Source organism: Branchiostoma belcheri, unplaced genomic scaffold (genome assembly GCF_001625305.1).
Source record: "Branchiostoma belcheri isolate BF01 breed outbred unplaced genomic scaffold, Haploidv18h27 scaffold38, whole genome shotgun sequence".
NCBI classification, from domain to species: Eukaryota; Metazoa; Chordata; class Leptocardii; order Amphioxiformes; family Branchiostomatidae; genus Branchiostoma; species Branchiostoma belcheri.
The window spans coordinates 1,745,109-1,767,228 of record NW_017803998.1 but is presented as its reverse complement, the minus strand read 5'-3'; the positions used below and the strand labels follow the sequence as shown (position 1 = coordinate 1,767,228).

General features: G+C 39.1%; 1 protein-coding gene across 1 annotated transcript in view; it reads left to right on the top strand.

The window, feature by feature from the left end:
* LOC109476484 overlaps positions 1-22,120 on the top strand; it is a gene marked incomplete at its 3' end in the record, with an annotated part of 130,748 nt that overhangs the window by 60,567 nt on the left and 48,061 nt on the right. The window contains exons 58-86 of the mRNA XM_019777420.1: positions 324-478; positions 1,181-1,319; positions 1,960-2,032; positions 2,276-2,430; positions 2,923-3,080; positions 3,504-3,757; positions 4,277-4,431; positions 5,038-5,195; positions 5,380-6,075; positions 6,520-6,773; positions 7,145-7,299; positions 7,786-7,943; positions 8,479-8,578; positions 8,957-9,143; positions 9,528-9,633; positions 10,171-10,377; positions 11,470-11,592; positions 12,865-13,074; positions 14,112-14,263; positions 14,687-14,798; positions 15,308-15,493; positions 16,058-16,174; positions 16,599-16,754; positions 17,505-17,620; positions 18,360-18,522; positions 19,679-19,750; positions 20,341-20,494; positions 21,209-21,422; positions 21,880-22,086. Of these exons, the coding sequence (XP_019632979.1) occupies positions 324-478; positions 1,181-1,319; positions 1,960-2,032; positions 2,276-2,430; positions 2,923-3,080; positions 3,504-3,757; positions 4,277-4,431; positions 5,038-5,195; positions 5,380-6,075; positions 6,520-6,773; positions 7,145-7,299; positions 7,786-7,943; positions 8,479-8,578; positions 8,957-9,143; positions 9,528-9,633; positions 10,171-10,377; positions 11,470-11,592; positions 12,865-13,074; positions 14,112-14,263; positions 14,687-14,798; positions 15,308-15,493; positions 16,058-16,174; positions 16,599-16,754; positions 17,505-17,620; positions 18,360-18,522; positions 19,679-19,750; positions 20,341-20,494; positions 21,209-21,422; positions 21,880-22,086 (5,092 nt within the window). The remainder of the gene's footprint in view (positions 1-323; positions 479-1,180; positions 1,320-1,959; positions 2,033-2,275; positions 2,431-2,922; positions 3,081-3,503; positions 3,758-4,276; positions 4,432-5,037; positions 5,196-5,379; positions 6,076-6,519; positions 6,774-7,144; positions 7,300-7,785; positions 7,944-8,478; positions 8,579-8,956; positions 9,144-9,527; positions 9,634-10,170; positions 10,378-11,469; positions 11,593-12,864; positions 13,075-14,111; positions 14,264-14,686; positions 14,799-15,307; positions 15,494-16,057; positions 16,175-16,598; positions 16,755-17,504; positions 17,621-18,359; positions 18,523-19,678; positions 19,751-20,340; positions 20,495-21,208; positions 21,423-21,879; positions 22,087-22,120) is intronic.

Here is a 22,120-nt window from a genome sequence, read left to right as displayed (position 1 = left end):
ACAGTCCATTTTGCAAGTGGAGGGAGATAGAGTGAAATAGGGTGTACTTGCTTGCAAATAAATGTGGCCTTTCTAGTTATTGATGATTTTTTTGGTTTCATCTATTTAACATGTTTTTGATTTATTGATTGATTTGTTTAAAGTAATAAATCATATTAAATATCATGCAAATAAATAAATATTATTAATACTTCTCCTTTATATTAGGGCTAGTCATCTTAACCTTTGCCTTCAAGTTGCTGTCTATCCCCCTTACGAGATTATCAAGAATTGGTAACCAAATGGCAATGGTTAAACTTACCTGCTTTCTTCTTGCCCTTTAGGTACACAGTACATGATGAGGGCAGCCACTATAGAGTGAGCTATTTCATAGCTCAATGCATAGACGACAGGTGTGACAATGGCTGGAATGTTCTGGACAGTGCTCTCATCAACAAGAAAGGATGTAACGACAGTTGTGCTGCACTCCAACTTCCAGGTCAGTTTTATATTGAATTTCCCAAAGTTTTTTTCTTTCAAATTCAAATCTATTGTGCTGGTTGGTCCCCTAAGATATCAGTGTTTAGTGCTAAGTACTCATGAAATCATTGGTGCTATCTATCTTTGAACACAAACATTATTCTTAAAAAAACTCTCCTTGGTACTGATAGGTTATTCAGCATATCTTACTTTGCACTGATTGGCTAAATAACAATTCCTCCTTGGTACTGATTCGCCATCCAAAACATCTACCTCCAGGCTGATGCTGATTGGCTATCCAAGACATCCACATTGGTTCTGATTGGCTATCCTCCAACACATCTCCCTTGGTTTTTATTGGCTATTCATCCAATGCATCTTCCTTGCTTCTGATTGGCTATCCAACACATCCCTCTTGTTACTGATTGGCTATCCAACACATCTTCTTCAGTACTGATTGGCAATCCAACACATATTTCTTAATACTGATTGGCTATTTTAGACATTCTGCATGGTACTTATTGGCTATCCTTTGGCTAACATCTTTATTGGTTCTGATTGGCTATCCAATATACCCTCCTTGGTGCTGATTGGCTATCCAAGACATATTCCCTGCAGCTGATTGGCCATACAACTAATCTTTTTATCTATTGAACTTACCATGATTGTTTTACATTGTTCTTACCTACAGGTGGTGGAAGTATTTCTGGTTTTGCCACAAACCTTGCTGGAGTAGACAGTGACTATGCCCTGCAGGCAGTCTACTGTAAACTTGGCATTGAGGACTACTGGAGCGCAGAACCAAGCTCACTTCAACCTACTGGAGTTTCCCCTACAGAGTGTTCAGCCTCATGGCCAGAGTAAGTAACAGTTAAAATATCTAACAAACTACAAGAGCCAAAGGTATTCCTAGTTTCAATACTGTGAAAGTTATTTATGTAGAGTTGGCGTTAAGTATATTTAAGAACATGTGTCAGGCCCACCTGCTCACACAGCAGAAGCACCAGTTGACAAAGAGACGTGGCCCCAGACACAAGAACATTCTGGCAGCAAGGAACCGCATGAACTGTATCAAGTAATAAATGAACTGATATATTCTAATCTATGCTGATTCTAGTACTCTTATACTTATTTCTATGTACTTATATTGTTTAGGTTTAAATGTGTGTCTTGTTAATGTGATTATGATTGTTTTGTGTGTGGGCCACAACACCAGCCCCCACTGCCTGTGGCCCACGAGTATTGTATTTGTTTGCAATCTCAATAAATCAAATCAAATCAAATCAAGTAACAATGAGTCCCTTTTTACTCTACTATAACTTCAAGGATATTGTGCACATGTATCAGATGTTATTTTTGAAAGTAAGATGTAAAATATTTTCAACTTTAAAAAGGCAGTGAGTATTTTCAACTTTAAAAAGGCAGTGATGTCTTGTATAATGTACTTTGTTTAATTTCTTAAAATTTAATGTAACTTACAAATTTATTGTTTGTTTCCAGTGTTCCTGGTTACAAGTGTGTGATCAGTGAAGGCTGTCTTGGCTTTACCTGTACTGTAGATGTTGACTTCAAGGTACATATTCTTTTACATAATAGTTACTGTACAACAGTGGGTACACAGTGGGTACGAAATGTTTTGTAAGAGTATTGCCAACTACATGTACTAGATAGCTCTAAAACAGTGCAGTCCTCTGTGGTATAGTTTACCTTACCTGTCAAGATACATTCTTCTTATCTTTGTGACGTTATATATAACAGGATAAACATGACTATGTATAAGCAGTTCATAGACTTCGTTTATCTGTTTTATTTTTAGGTGAGGACCTGGCCTGTCAAGATGGGAGTTTCCTATGACCCCAAAACTTACAAGGTCAACGCAGTTTTTGCCAACACGAGCTTTGAGTACGACCCTTTCATGTACCCATGGGGCCAGGAAGAGATGGAAACTTTTGGAGACATCTTCACCTTTAAGTAAGGAAATCTCTGATTGGTCACTTCTCTGTACTATGTAAACATAGACCTTCATTGTGATTGGTTGGTTTTCTATCATGTTTTAGAACCATTTCCATCTTTATGTAAGTAAGTCTCTGATTGGTTAGTAATACTAATTTGTACTATGTAAACTTCATTCTGATTGGATGGCTTTCTGTCATGTTCTGAAATTATTTTTATCTTCAAGTATAGTAGTCTCTGATTGGTCACTACATTGCATGTTAAGTTGTTGATAGGATAAAGTCTCATTGAGTCATCTTCAAGCAAGCCATCACATAGGAAATCTGTGATTGGTCACTACCCTGATGTACATTTAAGCTTGATCCTTATTGGATGACTACAATCACAAAATTTATTTACTTCTCATTTGGAAGTCAATAGCTTTTAACGTGACCACCAGTTCATGTAAACTAGTTTGACAATAAGAATGTTAGTAGTAATGTTGACCCATGATCTCTTATTAATCTTAAGGTACAAAGTTGACTACCCAGCTGATGGTGACTGTGGCTCCATGAAGTTCAAGTTGGAACTGGATGTGACCATTGATGGAACCAGAGAACCCAACATGCCTCTCTCACTAGAACTTACAGCTTCAGATCCATTTGATGATTCACCATACATTCTACCAGGTTAGAATGGGAGGGGACACAAGCTTTGACTCTATGTATCTTATTGGCAATGCTAAATGTGCACACACACACACACACACACACACATACACATACACACATCAAGTGTGCATACATGTACATCTAGCTGTCTGAAAGTCTGAATAACGTTACTGTATTTTAACATTCTCTTCACTAAAAGATTAATATCACCAATAGTATTTGCCACTTTCCAATAAAAAATGTTTTGTTGGTATACATGTACGCAACACCTGACATTGCTTTCAATCAAGTATCTTTTTATTCATCTTTCAATGCAGTCACAAACATTTGCGAAGTATTTATAACTGTTACAGTGTCCAGTTTAATTCCAGAATTGTAGTTTAATTCCGGAATTAAACTGGACACTATTTTATGTAACTATGTCTTTTTCATCTCTTTTAGGTGATGGTACCATCGAAACGTTCCTAAACATCACAGAACACGATGGTAATGATCTGGCTGAACATGCTGTGTACCAGTCCATGGGCATCTCTGACCTGTTCTGTGCTGACAGCTGTACTCACACAGTACAGTCTGCTGTTCCGGACAGCTGTGTGGAACAGGATTGGGACCTGCCCAGTGAAATGGACAACGTTACTTGTTCATATACCGACCAGTGTCATGGTGTTCGATGCTGTATTACTGTCAACTTTAAGGTACTGTAACAATGAATTCATTTTTGTCGTATTATCATGAAAATTCATCTGTGTTGGTAGTAATCAAAGTAAAAGGTTGAATTTTATTCCAACGCACAATTGTACAGGGATTGAATTTTCAGCAATCACTGTCACCTTCATCAGGATAATTAATGACCAATCTCTTCACAACGTGATCTCGCGAGAATTACGGTTTATAAACACGTGACCTATTCACACGAGATTTTACTGATACATGATGTAAGCAATTGATCAAAAGTGCCAGTGGTCGCTGAAAATTTGATCCCTGTACAATTGTGTGTTGGAATAAAGTTCAACCTTTTACTATCATTTTTGTCGTGTTTTTATTTTATAGTAGGAGGGAAAGGGAGCTTTTTATGATGTTTGAAATTTGCGATTGAAATAATTATAAGAATATGCAATTTAGGTCTGTATGAGACAAGTGTACAAGTACACTATGTACAAGTCTTATAGTGTATCGTTTTTTGAAGCTTCTACTGTATCGCTGATATCTTTTAGGATACGGAGAGGTCCTTCCAGACCTGGTTCCATGTTGACTCTAACGTGTATGAACTGTCTGTGGGCCTGGGGAGTCGTGAGTTCACAGCCAGTGTCTTCACGTTTCCCTTTGGAACAGTACAGGAAGAAACCATTGGTGATGTCTTCACACTCAGGTATGGAAATAAGGACATTTCTCACGTATATTTTGTTTCATAAATGCGACTTGTATAAGATTTTAGGTACTAGACATTATGTGCTATAAATTGTCAAGGGTTTTCAGTGGTTATAGCTTTTTTGTTTGGTTTTTTAGTTCTTGTTTTGACCTCCCACAGCAAACTCATCACATTTCAAACATATTCTGTGTATTCTTTTTCATTACTACTGCAGTTGCTTCTGTCACAAACTAAAAGATACTGTAAACTCTTAGTTTTCATTGAGTCACAAAATTTGAGCTCCACTGACATGAAACCAATTTACTGTACTTGCTTCTACAATCAATTCTAAATGAGTAACAAGTTACGATTTAAATGCATTTCAATCTTTTAAAATCAGCATTTTTACAGTAATAACGTAAAGTTTTCTTTGGAGAAAAAAATTGGAACTTGAAGTCGCTTGTGCTGCAACAGACCGATGATGATGAGTTAAACTTAAAACCATCTCCATGCTCCCTAACTGCATATTAACAAAGGAGAATCAGTAGCCATTCGGATACTCCTGTGTGCTAAAGGTTTACTAATGTCTATCTTTACATGATTGTGTTTGTTGTTGTTTTACTTTAGGTATAATGTTAGTTACCTGGCTGACACTCAGCAGTACAGAGCCAACATGGACATCAGTTTTAATCTGGGAGATGAGGACATGCAGGACTACGTAATCCTGACTGAACATATCTTCCCAGAGATGGCATTTGATGCTGCTGTGCCCTACACTCTGTCTGGTTAGTAAGAAATTTAAGCTTAGTCTTTATTTTATGACATCCTGAAATATACATACTTACTACTGCTGTAGATGATGTAACAGTATGATTTCATAATTTTATGTGTTTTTTGCATAATGCAAATTGCACATGCTAATAATTTGTAAAGGGACCTTAAAGCACTAAAATGTCATATATTTTTCAGGTGATGTGACTGAACCTGTAGGGTTCTGGCCCCTGAGTGAAGATGTGGGACCTATGGACGTCACAAATGGTGGAAACGACGCCGTCCTAATCAACACCAGTCCCGCCGCAGGCCCTAGTGGAGAAGACGGCCAATCCCTGGCCTTTGACGGCTCCACCCAATCCTACATCGACTTTCCCAACAACGGGCGCTTGACCACTGAAGGCTCACTAACCATCCTCGCAAACATCAACCCAAGCACGGCCAACGAATTCGCCCCAATATTCGACTACAGGGGTGGCGAAATTGGCGTCAACTCGTCTGGCATCTCACTCTGGCTACTACAAAACGGAGTTCTACAAGCAAACCTAGAAATGCAGACAGAAGACGGTGTAGAAAAAGTGACGTTCCAATCTGAAGTAGACACGGTAAAGGCAGGGGAGTGGAACTTCATTGGCGTGTCCTACGACAACGTCACCATGACGGCATATCTGTGGAAGAATGGCGCCGTAATCGGGACGTTGCGAACACCAACGGGGATGCTCGTTACAGATGGTCCAATGATCCGGGCGGGCTACGCTGTTATTGACGAGGTAAACAGTTTCGCCTTCAGTGGGAGCCTGGCCTGCGTACAAGTCTGGAACCTTTCCCTCACGGGTCAACAAGTGGGAGAAGCCATGAACTTCTGCCCGTACACTGGGTCCTTCTCTATAACAGGTTGGCTGTACTTCCTTCATGTACCCTGCAGCCACATTTGTCGTAGATAATGTCATACAATATTCATGTTGTAGAATCTATATATATTAGCTGGACCAACTGCCAACAAGGATCTAATTATAACACAGCCTTTTCCCTAACAAGACTGCTGCATATGTTATGACACATGCGCAACTCTCTTGAAAATGCCTATAGTTTGCAATCGTACGACGATTGTAAAACACAAACTTTAAGATTAAAAAGGAAAACACATCATATTATGATGTATACAAATATTTCATTGACAGGCAGCCTATATCTTATTGGTTGAACCACTAATTCTCATGCTTACATTGGTTGAACAGTTCTTACTGTTGATTGTGATTGGCAGGATCGCCCTGTATTATTTCCCAGTTAAGTTAATATTTCTTCTCTAATGGCTTCTTTCCAATCTTGTCCCAACAGCATGGCCACAGACAGTTACAACTTTCCTACAAGATGTCCAGTTTAATGCAACAAGCCCGAATGCTGCCAAGGTCACCCAGGCAGTGTTCCGCCATTTTGAACTGTACAGCTACCTTGACGACCCAGAATGCAGTGCTCCAGCTCCAACTGCCCAGAGCTGTCCTGACATCTCATTGGTCCAGAATGATGTTTTGAATCTGCAGCCTACTGACCAGTGTTCTGGAGTGCAGGGGTGCATCACCCTTGACTTTAGGGTAAGAATGGAACGCATATGTTGATATCAACATTATAAGTTGATATAACTTTATGTATATCAGCATCAAAACTTAATTCAAGTTTTAATAATTTGAGTCAAAGTATGGATTCCACAGTAAATTTGAGTCTAAGTAATGCCATGCAATGGAAAGTTTATATTTATGCTGATAATTTGAGTCAAAATATTTTTTAGTACAGAACTGGCATTGAAAATTTATAATTATTTATGGGATAATTTGAGTCAAAGCATAGAAGTGCTTAAAATCGTGCCCAGCATTTATTCACAAAATCTATTATATAGAATTTAGTGACTGATTTTCAATTCTCAAACATAACAAATATTGTCATTATGATGATTTTCTTTTGACAGGTGAAGACCTACTCGTTTGATGTGTCCTTCTATGTGGGTCAAACTGGGAACCAGCTACACTACAGCATCGGAGGACATGATTTCACTGTCGACCTGTTCTTACTCTCCCCTGGGGAGGTTCACACAAGAACCCTGGGCAACAGCATCGAAATAAAGTGAGCCTTCTTTTTATGTTTGTAGCATCGTACATCAGTAACTAACTACATATTTTCATTTTTTAAATTTAATTCACAAATTAAAAACTGAAACGTTTTTCAAATTCAAAACAAGAGATTTCAGACTTTGGGAAGTATTTTGGATACCTTCAAATTCACCCAATTTCCTGTGTCTGACCTTTTGACCTGTCATTCTGCCTATTAATCTTAAAAGTTTCCAACCCATGTGCTGTCAACCTACTCTCAAGTTCACCCCAATTCCTGTATGTAATGCTTTGACTTATAGTTCTGCCAGTAAATCTGTCCCAACCCATGTGCTGTCAACCTTCTCAGTCTGGACAAACATGCACAAACACAGCTCAGCCACCCAAAACAATACCTCCTCTGTACTGAGAAGCAAAAAGAGTGTTTAGATTCTTGGGATAACGGAATGTAATCCCTACGTTTTGAATAACTGTTACAGATTTTTTTGGTTCAATCCAACAGGTGGTCTGCAAGGCCAGAGGAGCTTGGTACAGTGATAGTGGCAAACTTTGACCTATACTTCACCATAGACAACCACCTGGTTATCTACAAAATACTTGACAATGCCCGCCTGTCTAACAACGCAATCGGTCAATCCAACTCTGCAGCCGCTGTAAAAGGTAATCATAAGGTTGAAAAATTGTCAATTGTTTGCAGTTTCTCAAGGAAACTGTAACATACTGTAAAGTGTTTTAGGGTTGAATATACACATAATTACTACTAGTACTACAGAATACCAGTGCAACAGGTGCGGGAAGCTGTGTGCCTCAGCCTTTGGGCTGAGAAGCCACCAGAGGATCCACCCCACCTGACGGGCTGTGCACAGAAGTCATCATCGGAGACGATGGACAACCAGAGATACACATAATTATGTATTTTTTTTTAAATCATTGTAACAGTTACAAGAATTGTACAGTAGCTGTCAGTTGAAAACACCAAACACCATGAAAATGTCATGAGATATGAACTCTTGAATTTTTTAATTCTTCAATTAAAGTACTTTTTAGTTACGACTGTTTTCTTTTAAAATGTGTGCCGATATTGGATTTTCATACATGTATAATATTCAAGTAACTCTTATGTATGTTGATTTTACGTGGATGTTTTGTGTCCATTTATTCTGACATTTGCCTCATTTTTATTTCCTGATGACAGCAATGCTTGAAAAGGTGAAGTCCTTCCCAGCATCAATTCCACAAGACCAGTATGTCACCTTCATAGCCACGGAGCTGGGGTTAAATTCAAGTATTATCAGGTATATTTTATTTTTCTTCTGCGGAAATTACATAGACTTTTCAATATGAAATCATTATGGTGTATACAATGGAGGTGAGCTGTCAATGATATCATTTATTCCTGCCATGGTCACATACATGTTGTGTTGTACAATTAATCACCCCATTTCCTATTTAAACAAACAAGAAAATAGATAAAAAAATACCTCACACACCTCTGTGAAATATGTACAAGGGTTTTGTAAATTTATTCTTGCAGATATATCTTCCTACTGGCTCCCATAAGGGAACAGACATGCATAAAGCAAGAAATTAAGGACAGGAAATGAGATGACCTTTTTAGTGACCTTTAGGGACCTTTGACCTAACTTCCTGACCTTTTTACTTTTCTACCACAGAGATCCCGCCACCTGGGGTACACCACTGCCCCAGCCCACCTTTACCACCACCTGCCCACTGAAAATCTTAGCAGACGCCATGTCGGAACAGACCAACGGGATGGTCACGTGCATCGCTCTGGAACACTGCGTGGGAGTGAAGTGTAATGTTCAGTTGGACCTGGAGGCTGTGGAACCTGTGATACAGGTAGAGGATCTCCAGTTGATGTAGAGGATGAAGCACATTTTGTTTTTTAGAATGTACAATTTACACAGACATGCTACAAGCAGTTGAAGATTTCATACTTCTGGTAAGTCCTCAATCCTTGGCTTCCTGTATTCCCCCATGTCAGCCCCTAATTTTGCTGACTCCTTGTCAGATTCTGAAAGCTTCACTGCCTTTGAACTTATGCCATTCTGCCGTCAATCTTCTACCTCCTACATGTACGTGCCCTCAACTTAGTCTGTCCAGAGACTCCAGACAGACAAACAGATGCATGAACCCTTGTACAGTTCATCTCGTGAAAACAATAAAACGTGTACAGCTGTGGTTTACTTTGTGATCTGACTGCTGGATTTGATCTGTCCCTAGATCTCACTGAAGATCCAACCCTGCCTACCTGACGTGAGCATGACTGTTGGATTTGAAAAGGAGGACCAAGAAATCAGCTTCATAACTGACTACTACATCGGAGATGGTAAATGATTGTTTTCAATGCAGTTTAAAAATCACATTCATTAATTCAAATTAGTAGATGCTAGTAATCCCTTTGGTGTAGACAATCAAATGAAATACTAGTTGCAACATATGTAAATACTTGTAAATATTTCTAATGAAGCTATTCAGAACAACCATTTTGACTGAATATTTTGGTTCATTGTATATTATGTATTTATGAAAAGTTACTTGCTTTAATCATTGTAACCCATTAAATAAAATTAAAATTGCTATACTGCATGTATGCTAGAAAACTGTTTTACCTGCAATATTGTACAGTGTGTGTTACAGTAACATTTTTCAACAATGTAATTCAGTGTAGCATTTTTCAACAATGTAATTCAGTGGAACCCCCACTGCAATGTTCAAACAATAAAACCTTTAATACTGAATCTAGTAGTTAGTAACAAAAACATTAGCTTCATAAATGAGGCATAGAAGAAGTGATCATTCTTTTTTGTGGAAGGCATGTTCAGTACCAAGGAGAGATTGGTGTATTGTCATGCTGCATTTTTAGGACCGTTGAGGACTATTGACTTTGGAGACCACATCAAGCTGCAGTACAGTGTTCTACGTGGTCCTGAGCAGACCTTCATCACGACCTTTACCCTCCTGGCGTGTGTGAATGACATCTGTGCTGTGAGGGTCCCCATCTTGGATGACCTCGGCATCCCCAGACCTCCATACTGCACTCGCAGGAGAAGATCTATACAAGTGTCTGAGGGTAACATTTTCTAGCCTCCGTAGCAGGCTTATAGAACTGGGGGTTTGGTGGTCTTCAGCTGTTTTCTGATTAGCCCAGTTCTAATAAAAACGGGGGTAATTCAACCAGGCCGGCTATGTTGTCTATATGCAATCAGAAAATAGCACATAAAAGATCCCAAAGACCCTGAAGACCCCCAAAAACCCCAGTTTTTGGCATGCTATGGAGGCTAAACATTTTCCTCATTGTCTGTTGTATGACATGATACAAGAAGAGTTTTGAAAAGTAATTGTGTCTATAGTATAAGTTGGTTAACAGTTTTAATTGCAGATGTGTCATTACCTCCATGAAATGTCATGGAGGTTATAATATTTTTGTGTTTCATGTCAAAGTTAAAGGCACCTCAGATGTATAACATGTTTGGACATGTATCAAGCACAGTCTAGAACTATTCAACAACCAAGTTGAACTGAAATTGAAGTGCTATTATGGAAAACACAGGATCTATAGCATTTCCTCATGCATGCAAATTAAGGGCCAATTTGCATCAAATTTTATGCAGAACTGTCTAAGCTATCTGCATGCCCAAAAATCATCTTGCCTCCCTTGAAATATTCTCTTTGAAGGTTTAAACAAATATGCCCCTGCAGTTCCAAAATTTAATACTAGGAGGCTCAGACCTACATGTATGCCACTTCTTCCTGGTGTTAAAAAGCTATCTGCCACTAACAAAATCAAGACAATAGCATGTTTAGGACAAACGATCAGTGGGAGGGAAACAAGACAGAACAAAAAACTAGACCAATTGCCAGCACGCACAGCAAGATATGTGAAAAGCCCATTGCCTTATCTCGTCCAGCTTTTAAACAGCACTCTGTAATGTAATCCTGTAATGTACATGCCGTTATATATTTGATTTTAATCTAGTACTTTTAATGAGGTTGGTATTTTAACTTTTAGTCTTGTATTGTAAAAATGTAATGATTATATTGTCACAATATGTTTTTATACAATGTACGGGACATGTAATTCAGCCTTCGGGCTGTGAGGTGTTTCAAATAAAACCCGCATTACTATTTATGATACTAACTTGTTTTATCTGAAATCTTACAGAGGGTATGAGGCTGTTGTGGACATCAGGATACAGACCAGCCACCATCAACTCTGATGTTAACAGCCTGGAGACTCCAAGACAGCAGTGTATGGAGACACTGGATGCCAAGATGCAAGGAAAAAGTAAAATTTGTACTACTCTTTTGAATTATAACTGTTAAAGTAACTCTACTGCCAATAGTATTGTTAATCTTCCATGTTTAGACCAGATGTGATACAGATTAAAGAAAAATGAACTTTGGATCATAGCTTCTGACTTTGCTTCAACCATTTAATTGATGGTAACCTTTGACGGGTGCTAAAACATTTAAGGAAACAAAGATTTCAAGTGCTTATACTTAAAGTGAATTGGACAGTCACTTGTGCTTTTATTGAATATGTGCCAATACCAGTACTAAACAACTGGTTAAATTCAAGTCCATTAATGAAAGTTTATTGCAAATACTTGCCCGAGGGCTAATTGCAGTTACAAACAACATAGAAAGAAAATACAGTGGTATGTGAGACTATATCTACTTCTAACATTATACTATATTCTACAACATGACATGACACTAGTTTTGCTGGGTTTGACTTCTTTTTAGGCAATGGAAGACGAATTTACCCACTTCTTCTATAATATGTGGGTTCTTTGATTTTAGTAGTAAAATTGTTTTTTTGTGGTAAGGAATGGTGGGGACTGGGGAAGTAAGGCAGCATTTTGGACACGGTGGTAAATAATTGTTTTCTGATGTCGTCATAAAATGGACAGTTAGAGATGAAATGAATTTCGTCTTCCACAATTAATTTACAGTCTACATGGGGAAGGGTATGTTCCTTAGCATCTTTTGTAGCCCCTTCTTTTCCTAAAGAATCTGATATAATAATTTTATTGGGTCAGTTCTGAGTCCAGCTTGTCTCCTAGCCTGGTTACCAAACCTATTATAGCTCCCGAGTCTTACAGCCTCTCCGCAAATATTTGCAAAGAGAATGTACAAATGTAGGACTCGGGAGCTATAATAGGTTTGGTATTGGTAACCAGGCTACATGTCTCCAGCATTGACGTTTCTAACTTAGTGAGGAGCTGCCCCAGTAAGCCAAACTTAACAGTTCAGTGCTGAAAAATGGTCTCTCGATCTTGCACTAAGGAAAGTCATCTAAAACAAGACAGCTTGCTTTAAAAAACAGATTGCTGATTTCGAATGAAATCTCATCTTTGTTGGTAGAATCCACAGTTATACAATGTTTGAACTTGTTCCAACACAAGGAAGAAACTCACCATAAATTTTGGCAAAATGATCAGCGATTGCATCACACATCTGATGAAGGTTGACGGGATCAGCCAAAAATTTATGGTGTTTCTTCCTTTTGTTGGAACAAGATTGCTGATTGTTAAATCTGTTGATGCTGTCCTAGGCTGTCCAGGTCTACCCCAGATGTGGGAACAGCACAAGCTATGCCAGCCTCACGTCAACTGTCGTGGGATCTCCTGCTGTGTCCACCTGGATCCGGATCACACAGATCTCATGAGTCACATCAGCCTGGACATGGAGACATGTGGACGGCACCTGACCATCCGGGTCGGCAACTGGTCATTCACCGAGACCATTCCAAAGGCACACACAAGTGAGTCACATTGTGCCTTTCTCACTTACATGTTATGTTTGACTTACATTGTAGCACTATATTTGTTACCAAATGTAACTACAGTAGTTAAATGTCGACGACTAAGCTTGGCCGGTCATGTTGTACGTAGTGAAGAACCAGCCAGTAGGCTTCTACTCTGGAACCCTGACACAAAAAAAAGAGTTGGACGGCCAAACGTAACACTTAAGAAACTTACAGAAACTGAAACAGCCTTACAGGGCCTGAAACTTATCTCTGCGATGAAGGACAGAAAGTTCTGGAGATCTAACTTTGTATGCTCCACATCTTTGGAGGATGATTGATGATGATGATGATGATGTAGCACTATATGTTCATGGTAGGAGTTGCTAACCACTGGACTATGCACACTTCACAAAGTAGTCTTTTCTCAATGACTTTTGTCATTAACCCTCTACTTTAATCCTTTAAGTTTCACCTTCTGTTTGTTACAGTGTAGGCTACAACTGTTTACTTGAATCATTAAGCTGTATCATATGCTTGATAAACACAATTATATGTACTCTCACAGCATAACATCATTGACAGTCCATCAAGGTTCTGACCTTGGTGCTGAAAACGTAGATGTTTGTTTCTTCCCTTGTTTTATCCATTAATATGAATTTTTTGCCAATTCTATCAGCTTTGTTGCACTGGCTTTCATATGACATTGAAGGCAGGAAATCAGATAACATTTTCTTTCTGGGACCTTTGACCTAACTTCCTGTCAATGCCGTGACATGCCTAGTATGTGGAAACAACCATGGAACACAAACACATACACACCAAAACAAGACCAGAGGTAATAAAAAGTTGGTTCTCATTTCCTAGCATGAGGAAATGGCTATGAAATCACAAGCAAGCAAACACACCAACACACCAAAACAAATCCAGAGGTAATAAAAAGTTGGTTGTCATTTTCTAGCATGAATAAAAATGACTATGAAAACACAAGCTAACACACAAACACATCAAAACAAAACCAGAGGTAATAAAAAGTTGGTGTCATTGTTTTCCAGGATATCAACATGGAGAGAAGATTGGGGATGCAGTACAAGTGATCTACTCGGCCATCAACCCTGATGATCACAGGGTAGTGGTGGATCTGAAACTACGAGTCTGCGACCATGAGACAGATGAGCAGCACTGTCACGTTGTGGTCATCCTTAAGGTAAAATGTGCACAATTCTTACAGCATTTTCAACCAATCATTAGAAAACTAAAAGTGATCCTGATCCATTTTTATCTGATTGAAGACCTATTCTTCCACTGCATGTTTGCAACAGAGAAGACAGACTCTCTGTACAGTATTTACATTTTTTCAGTAGTTCAATGCAAGGCCTATGCGACCACTTCTTGGCATTGAACTAGGAAGATGAGAGCAACATGGCGATGTCAAGAGATGGCGGTGAACATTTGATTTGAAAGCCTGTAGATTGTAGGTTGGTAGGAAACACTTGTCAGGGAGGGAATTCCAAAACTTGTACGTGTACAGGTTCACTGTACCAGGGAAATTCCTCAAGGTCTTTTCAACAAAGTATTTCCCACAGGCATTTTTTAAAAGATTTTGCAAATGTCTACTTTATGTTTGCAGGAGGCTGTTGTTCCCTTATTTGGGTGCAGACAGGATCAGCTGACTGAGGACTCTGCAGATGCCTCACACTTGCGCTACAAGAGAAGTGCCGCCAAGCGCTATGGAAAACCAGGTAGCTTAACAATCTAATATGTACAGGTACTATAGGGGACAAATAGCTTTCAGGATCCCTTGAGTAGTCTTGAGCTTCCTGAATACCCCCATATTAACCTTCTGACTCCCTTACCAGAGCCATTTCCTGTGTCTAATCTTTGTCATTTTGCCTGTCAACCTTCCCCACCCACATGCTGTCAACCTACATGTACTCTGTCCAGACAAATAGACACGCAAACACACAGCTCAGCCACCAAAGACAATATTGCCACAACTGGAAACTAGTAAAAAAATCATGAATAAGACATGATTTTTCTGTCAATTTTCTATGTAGCCATTATATTGCTAATCTTTTGAGATCAACAGGGAATTCATAAACCTGAAGATTGCTTTAAAGATTCTCTATTTCATTTGATTCAATTCTATTTCAGACTTCCTAAAATACTTTCTGGAAGTCTGAAATCTCTAATTTCTTGTTCGTGTAGCTTTTTTCATCCTACTCTCATTGAACACTCCTTCCTTCCTCAGCAAACCCAAGTCAGGGCTCCTGTCCGTCTGAAAGGCATCTGCGTGAAGTGGAGCACAAGCTGCACACGGCGTACAGGAAACAACAGGAGCGCATCTCACGGGACGCTGGAGTCGTCAGCGCTCCTTACCATCACCACCGAGTCAAGCGTACAACTGCAAATGAAGTGTTTGAGGTCCCAGCATTAAGTAAGTATACATGAAGCATCAAAACTACATGTATTGGAATTATATTATTCAATTTTTACCTCTCAGTATATAAGGAGGTATTGTTTTAGATGTGTTCTTTTATTGTGTTTTCATATAGTATTTGAATTTAGTAGTGTGACAGCAAGGGAGATGTTATGTAACACAGATTGACCTGAAGGTCAGGTTGGCCATCTAAATAATACCCCTACAAGCTGGGAGTCTTAAAACAAGCTCTCAGGCTGTAAGCTTTCTGTCCTAGGTTTTTTTAAAGTATCTGAGTCCATCACTAGGTTGTACCAATAAATTCACAAAAACTTTAAACTTCCTGCAGAATTGAGATATTTCATGTCTTGTTAGATTTCTGATATTCCAGGATATTTTGCTATATTTAAGCTTGACTTTGAATATTTCTTAGTATATTTAGGTCTTGATAATAATTATGTATTTTTTGGTCATCACATTGTTTGTTGTGTTAGCACACAATAGAATAGGTCTGATGCCTTACCTTATGTATAAAACATGTAAATTTGATTTTCTTTGATTTTCTTTTTTTTTTTCTTACAGATACGCCGTTCATACTGCCCCTTCCTACAAACATCACAGTCATGAAAGGGTTGACAGCAACTCTGTCTTGTGAAACCACATCAGAAACAACTGTAACGTTCCAATGGGCCTTCAATGGTAGGAACTACATAAACTTACCTCATACATTTTCACCACTTCTTCTACTAAACAAGTGAAATATGCAGTCAAAATTAAGACACATTAAAGAAAATGCCCAGACTGTGCATGATGTACAAAGTAAATTGTTTGTCATACAAACTACTAAGCGCCTAATACCAGATCAGAAAAGAGAACAAATAGTCATGCCTTCAAGTACTAGTCGAGAGTTATCAAATTCAAGGATTGAGGTGTTCAATATCTTTTTTTCATAAGGGAGAGACTGTATCATAGAGTAGAATTCGTTGCCACCACGTGTACCATGTGCTCGCAAAGATGGTATGTTATGCCAAAGAGTGTGTAGTTAAAAACATCATGATATTTTGTAAAATATGTATAACTTCTTATTATTCAACATGAAATTCATTCTTTTTATCTTTTCCAGGGCAACTCCAGGACACGTCACTGTTTGGATTTGAGCTGACACCGAACGGAACTTTGAAGGTCAAAAACGCACAGCCTGCAAACGCAGGGACATGGACATGTATGGCCACTAACCAGTATGGTACCACTACACGTGTACTGACCCTCAGGGTCGTGGGTAAGTCCTGCCCGAATATCTTACTATTCATCTATGTAAAAGTGCATACAGTCAAGCTTACCTAAGTGGATGCCTCCAAAAGACGATCATCTGGCCATAACAACAGCTTTTTCTCAGTCCCGATTTTTACCTTGACCTAAGCATTAAGGGATTTGCCTAATTTGACTTTTTAACAAGACCGGCACTATTTGGCCCATGGCCCAATTTTTGCCTAAAATAACCACGTCATTTCCAAGTGCATGGCAGAAAGCATTGATGATAGCCTTGATGGAATTGGCCAGTATGCTAAAATTGATTGATGTCAACAGTCTTATTATGTACGTTAGATGGCACCGACTGGTCAAGATTAGGTCATCGGGGCAGTGTATTGTAAAACGGATGGAAATTTTGCTTTAGTTTTCTTGTTCTCTGTCTTGTTGACATATTTTATTTAAGCAGACCGATGGTCTAAGATTGAATTTGTTATATTACTTCGTGGGGTCGTGTGGCGCAACGGCAGCGTGCGCGACTCGGAATCAAGAGGTCCCGGGTTTGAGTCCTGACATGCCACCAATCTTGTGCCCTTGGGAAAGGCACTTTACACGACTTTCCCCACTAGACTCAAGTGAAAATGAGTATTGTCTGAGTGTCCAGTATTCGTTTCTATGTGCGGGACACAACACCAGCAACGGCTGCCTCTGTTCCGCGTGTATTGCACTGTTGCAATTATATATATCATATAAATCAATAAATCATATTGCTTCCCATCAGATGGTGTGAAGGACATGACGCTTCTTCAGATCCGGTTTGCACTGGACTTGAACAACATTGATCCCGTCGTGGCTGTCAATCTTATGGAAGATCTGAAGAACCTGTATTCTGCCATGGTAGGACCTCCACAGTATTATTATTATGTTTACCGAAGGAAGACATATTGTTTTTGCTCTGTTTCTTTCCCTTCTTCTTCTCCAAACAGTGACCTCTAACCTGACCAATGACATGATTTGTTGACGTCTGTCACCATGGTGACTGGTGTTGGGTTACATAATGTTGCAATTTCTTGGTCTGCTCTGCTCCTGTCACCATATACTAGTGGTACTTGATTGTATGTGAATATGTTTGAGTAATATTTAACAGAGCAGTCCATGTCCGAAGGTAAACATTATGCATTAATTTGCTTTTGCAAATGTTACTTCTCTAGTTATAATTATAATCATTACTTATAAAGCTAAGGAAAGGGTCACCATTGTATTAAGTTGGCTGCAGCAGTTACATGTAATGGCTGTGCGGTTAGCCTCACTACTAACAGACACAAGACCAAGAGGTCACTGGTTTGATTTCCAGCATTTTCGCAAGACGTTATGTCCTTTGAGGCATATGACTTACCCCACCCTGCATTGGGTACATAAGTACAGCAGATTGTTGTATGATTTTGATACAGTAGAATTTTCATGGAAGCTGTTACAGAAGCAACCAACAATAATAACAAGACAGCGGAAGTTTGCACGACATATACATGACTACCCCAAGAATATGCTCAGTTTGCAATTTTAAGACATCATGGGGCCCTGAGTTCCAATAATTCATTTAACATTCTGCTTGTTTTCTTTCTTCATCTTTTAAAAGCTTGAAGAAGCCATCGATCTCTTCTTGAATGGGGGATTTAATGACGAATTCTCATCCTTTGAGATCTCGTTGAAAGGATTCTACAATTCCCCCAGAACAGTCTCCAACTTCTTCAAGTATCAAATACACATGCTTGTGGGTGGAATTCTCCCCATGAGATTTTGTAAGTACATGTTGTTTCTATTACATTATAATTCAAGATTCAAGATTCAAGATCACTTTATTGAACATTGCAGTGTATCACTGAATTGCGTCCAATTTACACAATTTAAAAACAATTCAATACCTACAGACATTTTACATACTAAAATCCATTGACAATTTAAAAAGACAGTAGTTAAAATAGCGGTGGTTAAAAAGACACTGCACTTCTGAAGGATATAGGTTGAAATAAAATCTGTTCAAATAAAAAGGTACAATATTTACGTCTGATGTGTTACATTGTACAGGATTGTTTATGAATTATTATAATGATCTAAAATTAAACTACAAAATAAGGCTTGAAAGCTCCTAAACCCTTCTGCCTAACCTACAATGAATACAAATTTGGTACCAGACAGCCTTTTCCAGCTTGGTCAAGGTTAGACTGGATGAATATCAAGATAGTTTTACTTTAAGTACATGAAAGCATTCTAAAATATTATAATAATTTGTACATACGTAAATATGTTATTAATTGATTTAGATGTGTTTTGTGACTTGTCCAGTTGTCAACTATGTTTGTATAATGTCTGTATGTATGAATACCAGGAAGACTAGCGGTGGACCCTAGGGTCCACCGCTAATGGTTATTCTAATAAAGTTTCAAAGTTTCATACAATATATACCACACATTGTACATTCTTGTGGATCCATTTTAGCTTTATGAGTGTGTTTTTACCGCATTTTATCTAATTGAATTCAACATTCTTTATTTTATGTGACACTGTGTGATTCCTGGAGGTTTGAAACCTCAAATTACTTTTTGGCGACGTCTCAGAGAGGAGCCTAATGGTACAGTATTGTGTGCAGTTTGCAAGAATTCTAGGAATGGTACAGGCATTTTGTCCACAGGAATGGAATGTCTACAGGCATTTCTCTGACCCACATCTATGCCGACATTCCTGGAAACCCTTGGGAAGACCTGTCTGCCAGGATGGCCCTACTTTCTGTGACCCCGGGGCTCGTTCACTATACACTCGGGGGAGGAGTACACTGTATCTGTTTTGCTCAAAATCATGAAATGATGGCAGTGCCATGCAAACAATAACCCTAACAGCAACCACCGTCGCCATGGCAATGTATGTTTTCATTGCCAGTTTTGTTTGTTTTGTTTTTAGCATTTGGTGCGGATGGGTTCTACGGCTACGACTTTACAGTAGGTGCCAACCTACTGGGCATGAACCTAACAGGTAACTTCTTTTTTTTTTCTCAAAATTTTCCACAATTCTTCCCAGAAAATGTTATCACGTTGTTGTCATAAGTAACATGTATCTGAACTACATTGTATGCACCATGCATTTCTTTACTAATATGAAGTACAGTTTGTAATTTAGTATATTAAAATGGCCAACATTGCAGTCTATTCAATGTTAAATTTTGGGCATAATATACCTGAAAAATGTCTAAATCATACCAAATGTACAATGTAAGTTGCATGCCAAAAGACTGTATGAAACTGGAAAAATGTCAACAGCATTCAAAGCATTTTTTCTTACAGCAGTGTAACTACATTTTGAATATTCCAACTGTTTTCAAAACATTCTGATCGCATTCATTTAGAACCAAAATGGGTCTGAATATTTGGAATAGGCTTCGAATAGCCATTATTACAGAAATTTTTTTACTGAGTCATTTAGCCTCTAGTGTAAAGGCTGTTTAAGCAAGCCTTTGTGGGGGCACACACCCTCAAAACCCTTTCGTCACTTTTTTACTGGATTTTTTCGGAACCCGGCCGCGGAAGAACTGGGAATACTGATACACTCAACTCTGACATCGATAGGTGGGTTGACGCCCTACACCGGTATCCGGGTTTGGGGAGAGCTAGCGGTAGGAGCTGTCATGTACGGTAAACTGCGCCTGGAGGGAGACATCATGGAAATACGCTTCCCAACCGTAGCAGAAATTGGATTCAGCAAGTTTCCATTTGATGTCAGGTAAAAAAAGAACTTTCTTATGTAATTTTTTTTTCTTTCTGCAAGGAAAAGTTTGTTTTCGTGCTGATTTTTCCTCTTCTACCTCTTTTTTGCTTCCAAACGAATAAGATCAATTACCTTGATCAGATGGCTATCACCATGGAAACTGGTGCTGTGTTAAAGTACATTATGTAGCAAGTGGCAGGACAGAGTTGAAGGGGCTGGTACAATTTGTATATACTATATGAATGTGTTTTTTAGTTAGAATATATGTATTGGACTTAGTCTATATGTATGGGACTTAGTCTATATGTATGGAAGCCCGTAAGATTACTGTTAGAACCAGGTACAGGTGATACAGGTAGTTATCCCATGGCTGGAACACGGTGTATTCCATATCGCCCGAGGTACCAGCTCGACTGTGGGTCGGATCGCCCGATGGCCGAAGGGTGTCCCAGAACAAAAAAATGCAAGAACATCAAGTTCAAGGTCTGAATTCTGTATTCGAATTTTTCAAAGCAGCGCACGCGGTTAGGGCAAAACGTTACAGTGTTCAAATCATTCAATGGAAGCCCAGACCGTATCGTAAAGTATGACCCGGTCCTGAACACTGTTATCAAACATTATCATGGCCCGGGTATGATATAAACTTACTATATATATTTTTATTATCACGTGGCTGGAACACCTGTGTCCTGGCCCAGCTATGACATAAAATCATGTTACTTGTTTCAGTATGACATTGGACTTGGAGATAATCCCCTTGAAGCTTGTGCTGAAGGCTCTAGTCACTATCGAGGTGGACGTATTGGTTGGAACAATCACAGAGACTCTGTTCAAGGCAGACCTGTGGAAGTACTCCACACCGAAGATCACCAAACGTATCCTGGAGCTCAGTACCAAAGAAGAAGACAACAGCCCTCCTGAGATTGAGAGTGTCACTGCTGACGTAAGCATCTACGTTATGAGGCTATACTGTGGGTAAAAGAAACATGTCTTGGGGGAAAATTATTATCTCATTGTAGGGAGGCTTTGCTTCAGTGTGTCTACTTGTGTGCTTGTATTTCCATAGTCATTTTCACATGCATAGTGTTCAGCACCAAGGACAGGTTTGTTCTTCATTCTCTGGTCTTACTAACAGGAAGTTAGGTGAAAGGTCCCAGAAAAGGTCTTCCCATTTCCTGTCTTCAATCCCCTAGTGTTCAGCACAAAGGACATTTTTTTTTGTTGTTCACTGGGATCACTTGCAGAACGTTTGGTGAAAGGTCCCTGAAAAGGTTATCCCATTTCCTGCCTTCAACCTAGTGTTCAGCACCAAGGACAGGTCTGTTATGCATCTTTAAAATTGGAATTCGTGAGCCTTTTTGATTTGATAACCTATGGTCATGTCATTTTTTTCTCTCCAGGGTTCTGGTATACCAGCCCAGACAAAGCAGTGCAATGTTGACCAGGTGGTGGGATATGACTACACAGAGCCGGCCTTTAGGTTAGAGATTGTAGCCAACGATGACAGGTCCCAGGCTAAGCTGAGTTACGATGTAGGCACCATCCCTGGCGGCACCGATGTGGTGTCACAGGAAGAGATCGGTATCACTCCTGTGGAACTAAACAGGGTAAGTAATGTTTCCTGTTGTTCTTGCAATGTCA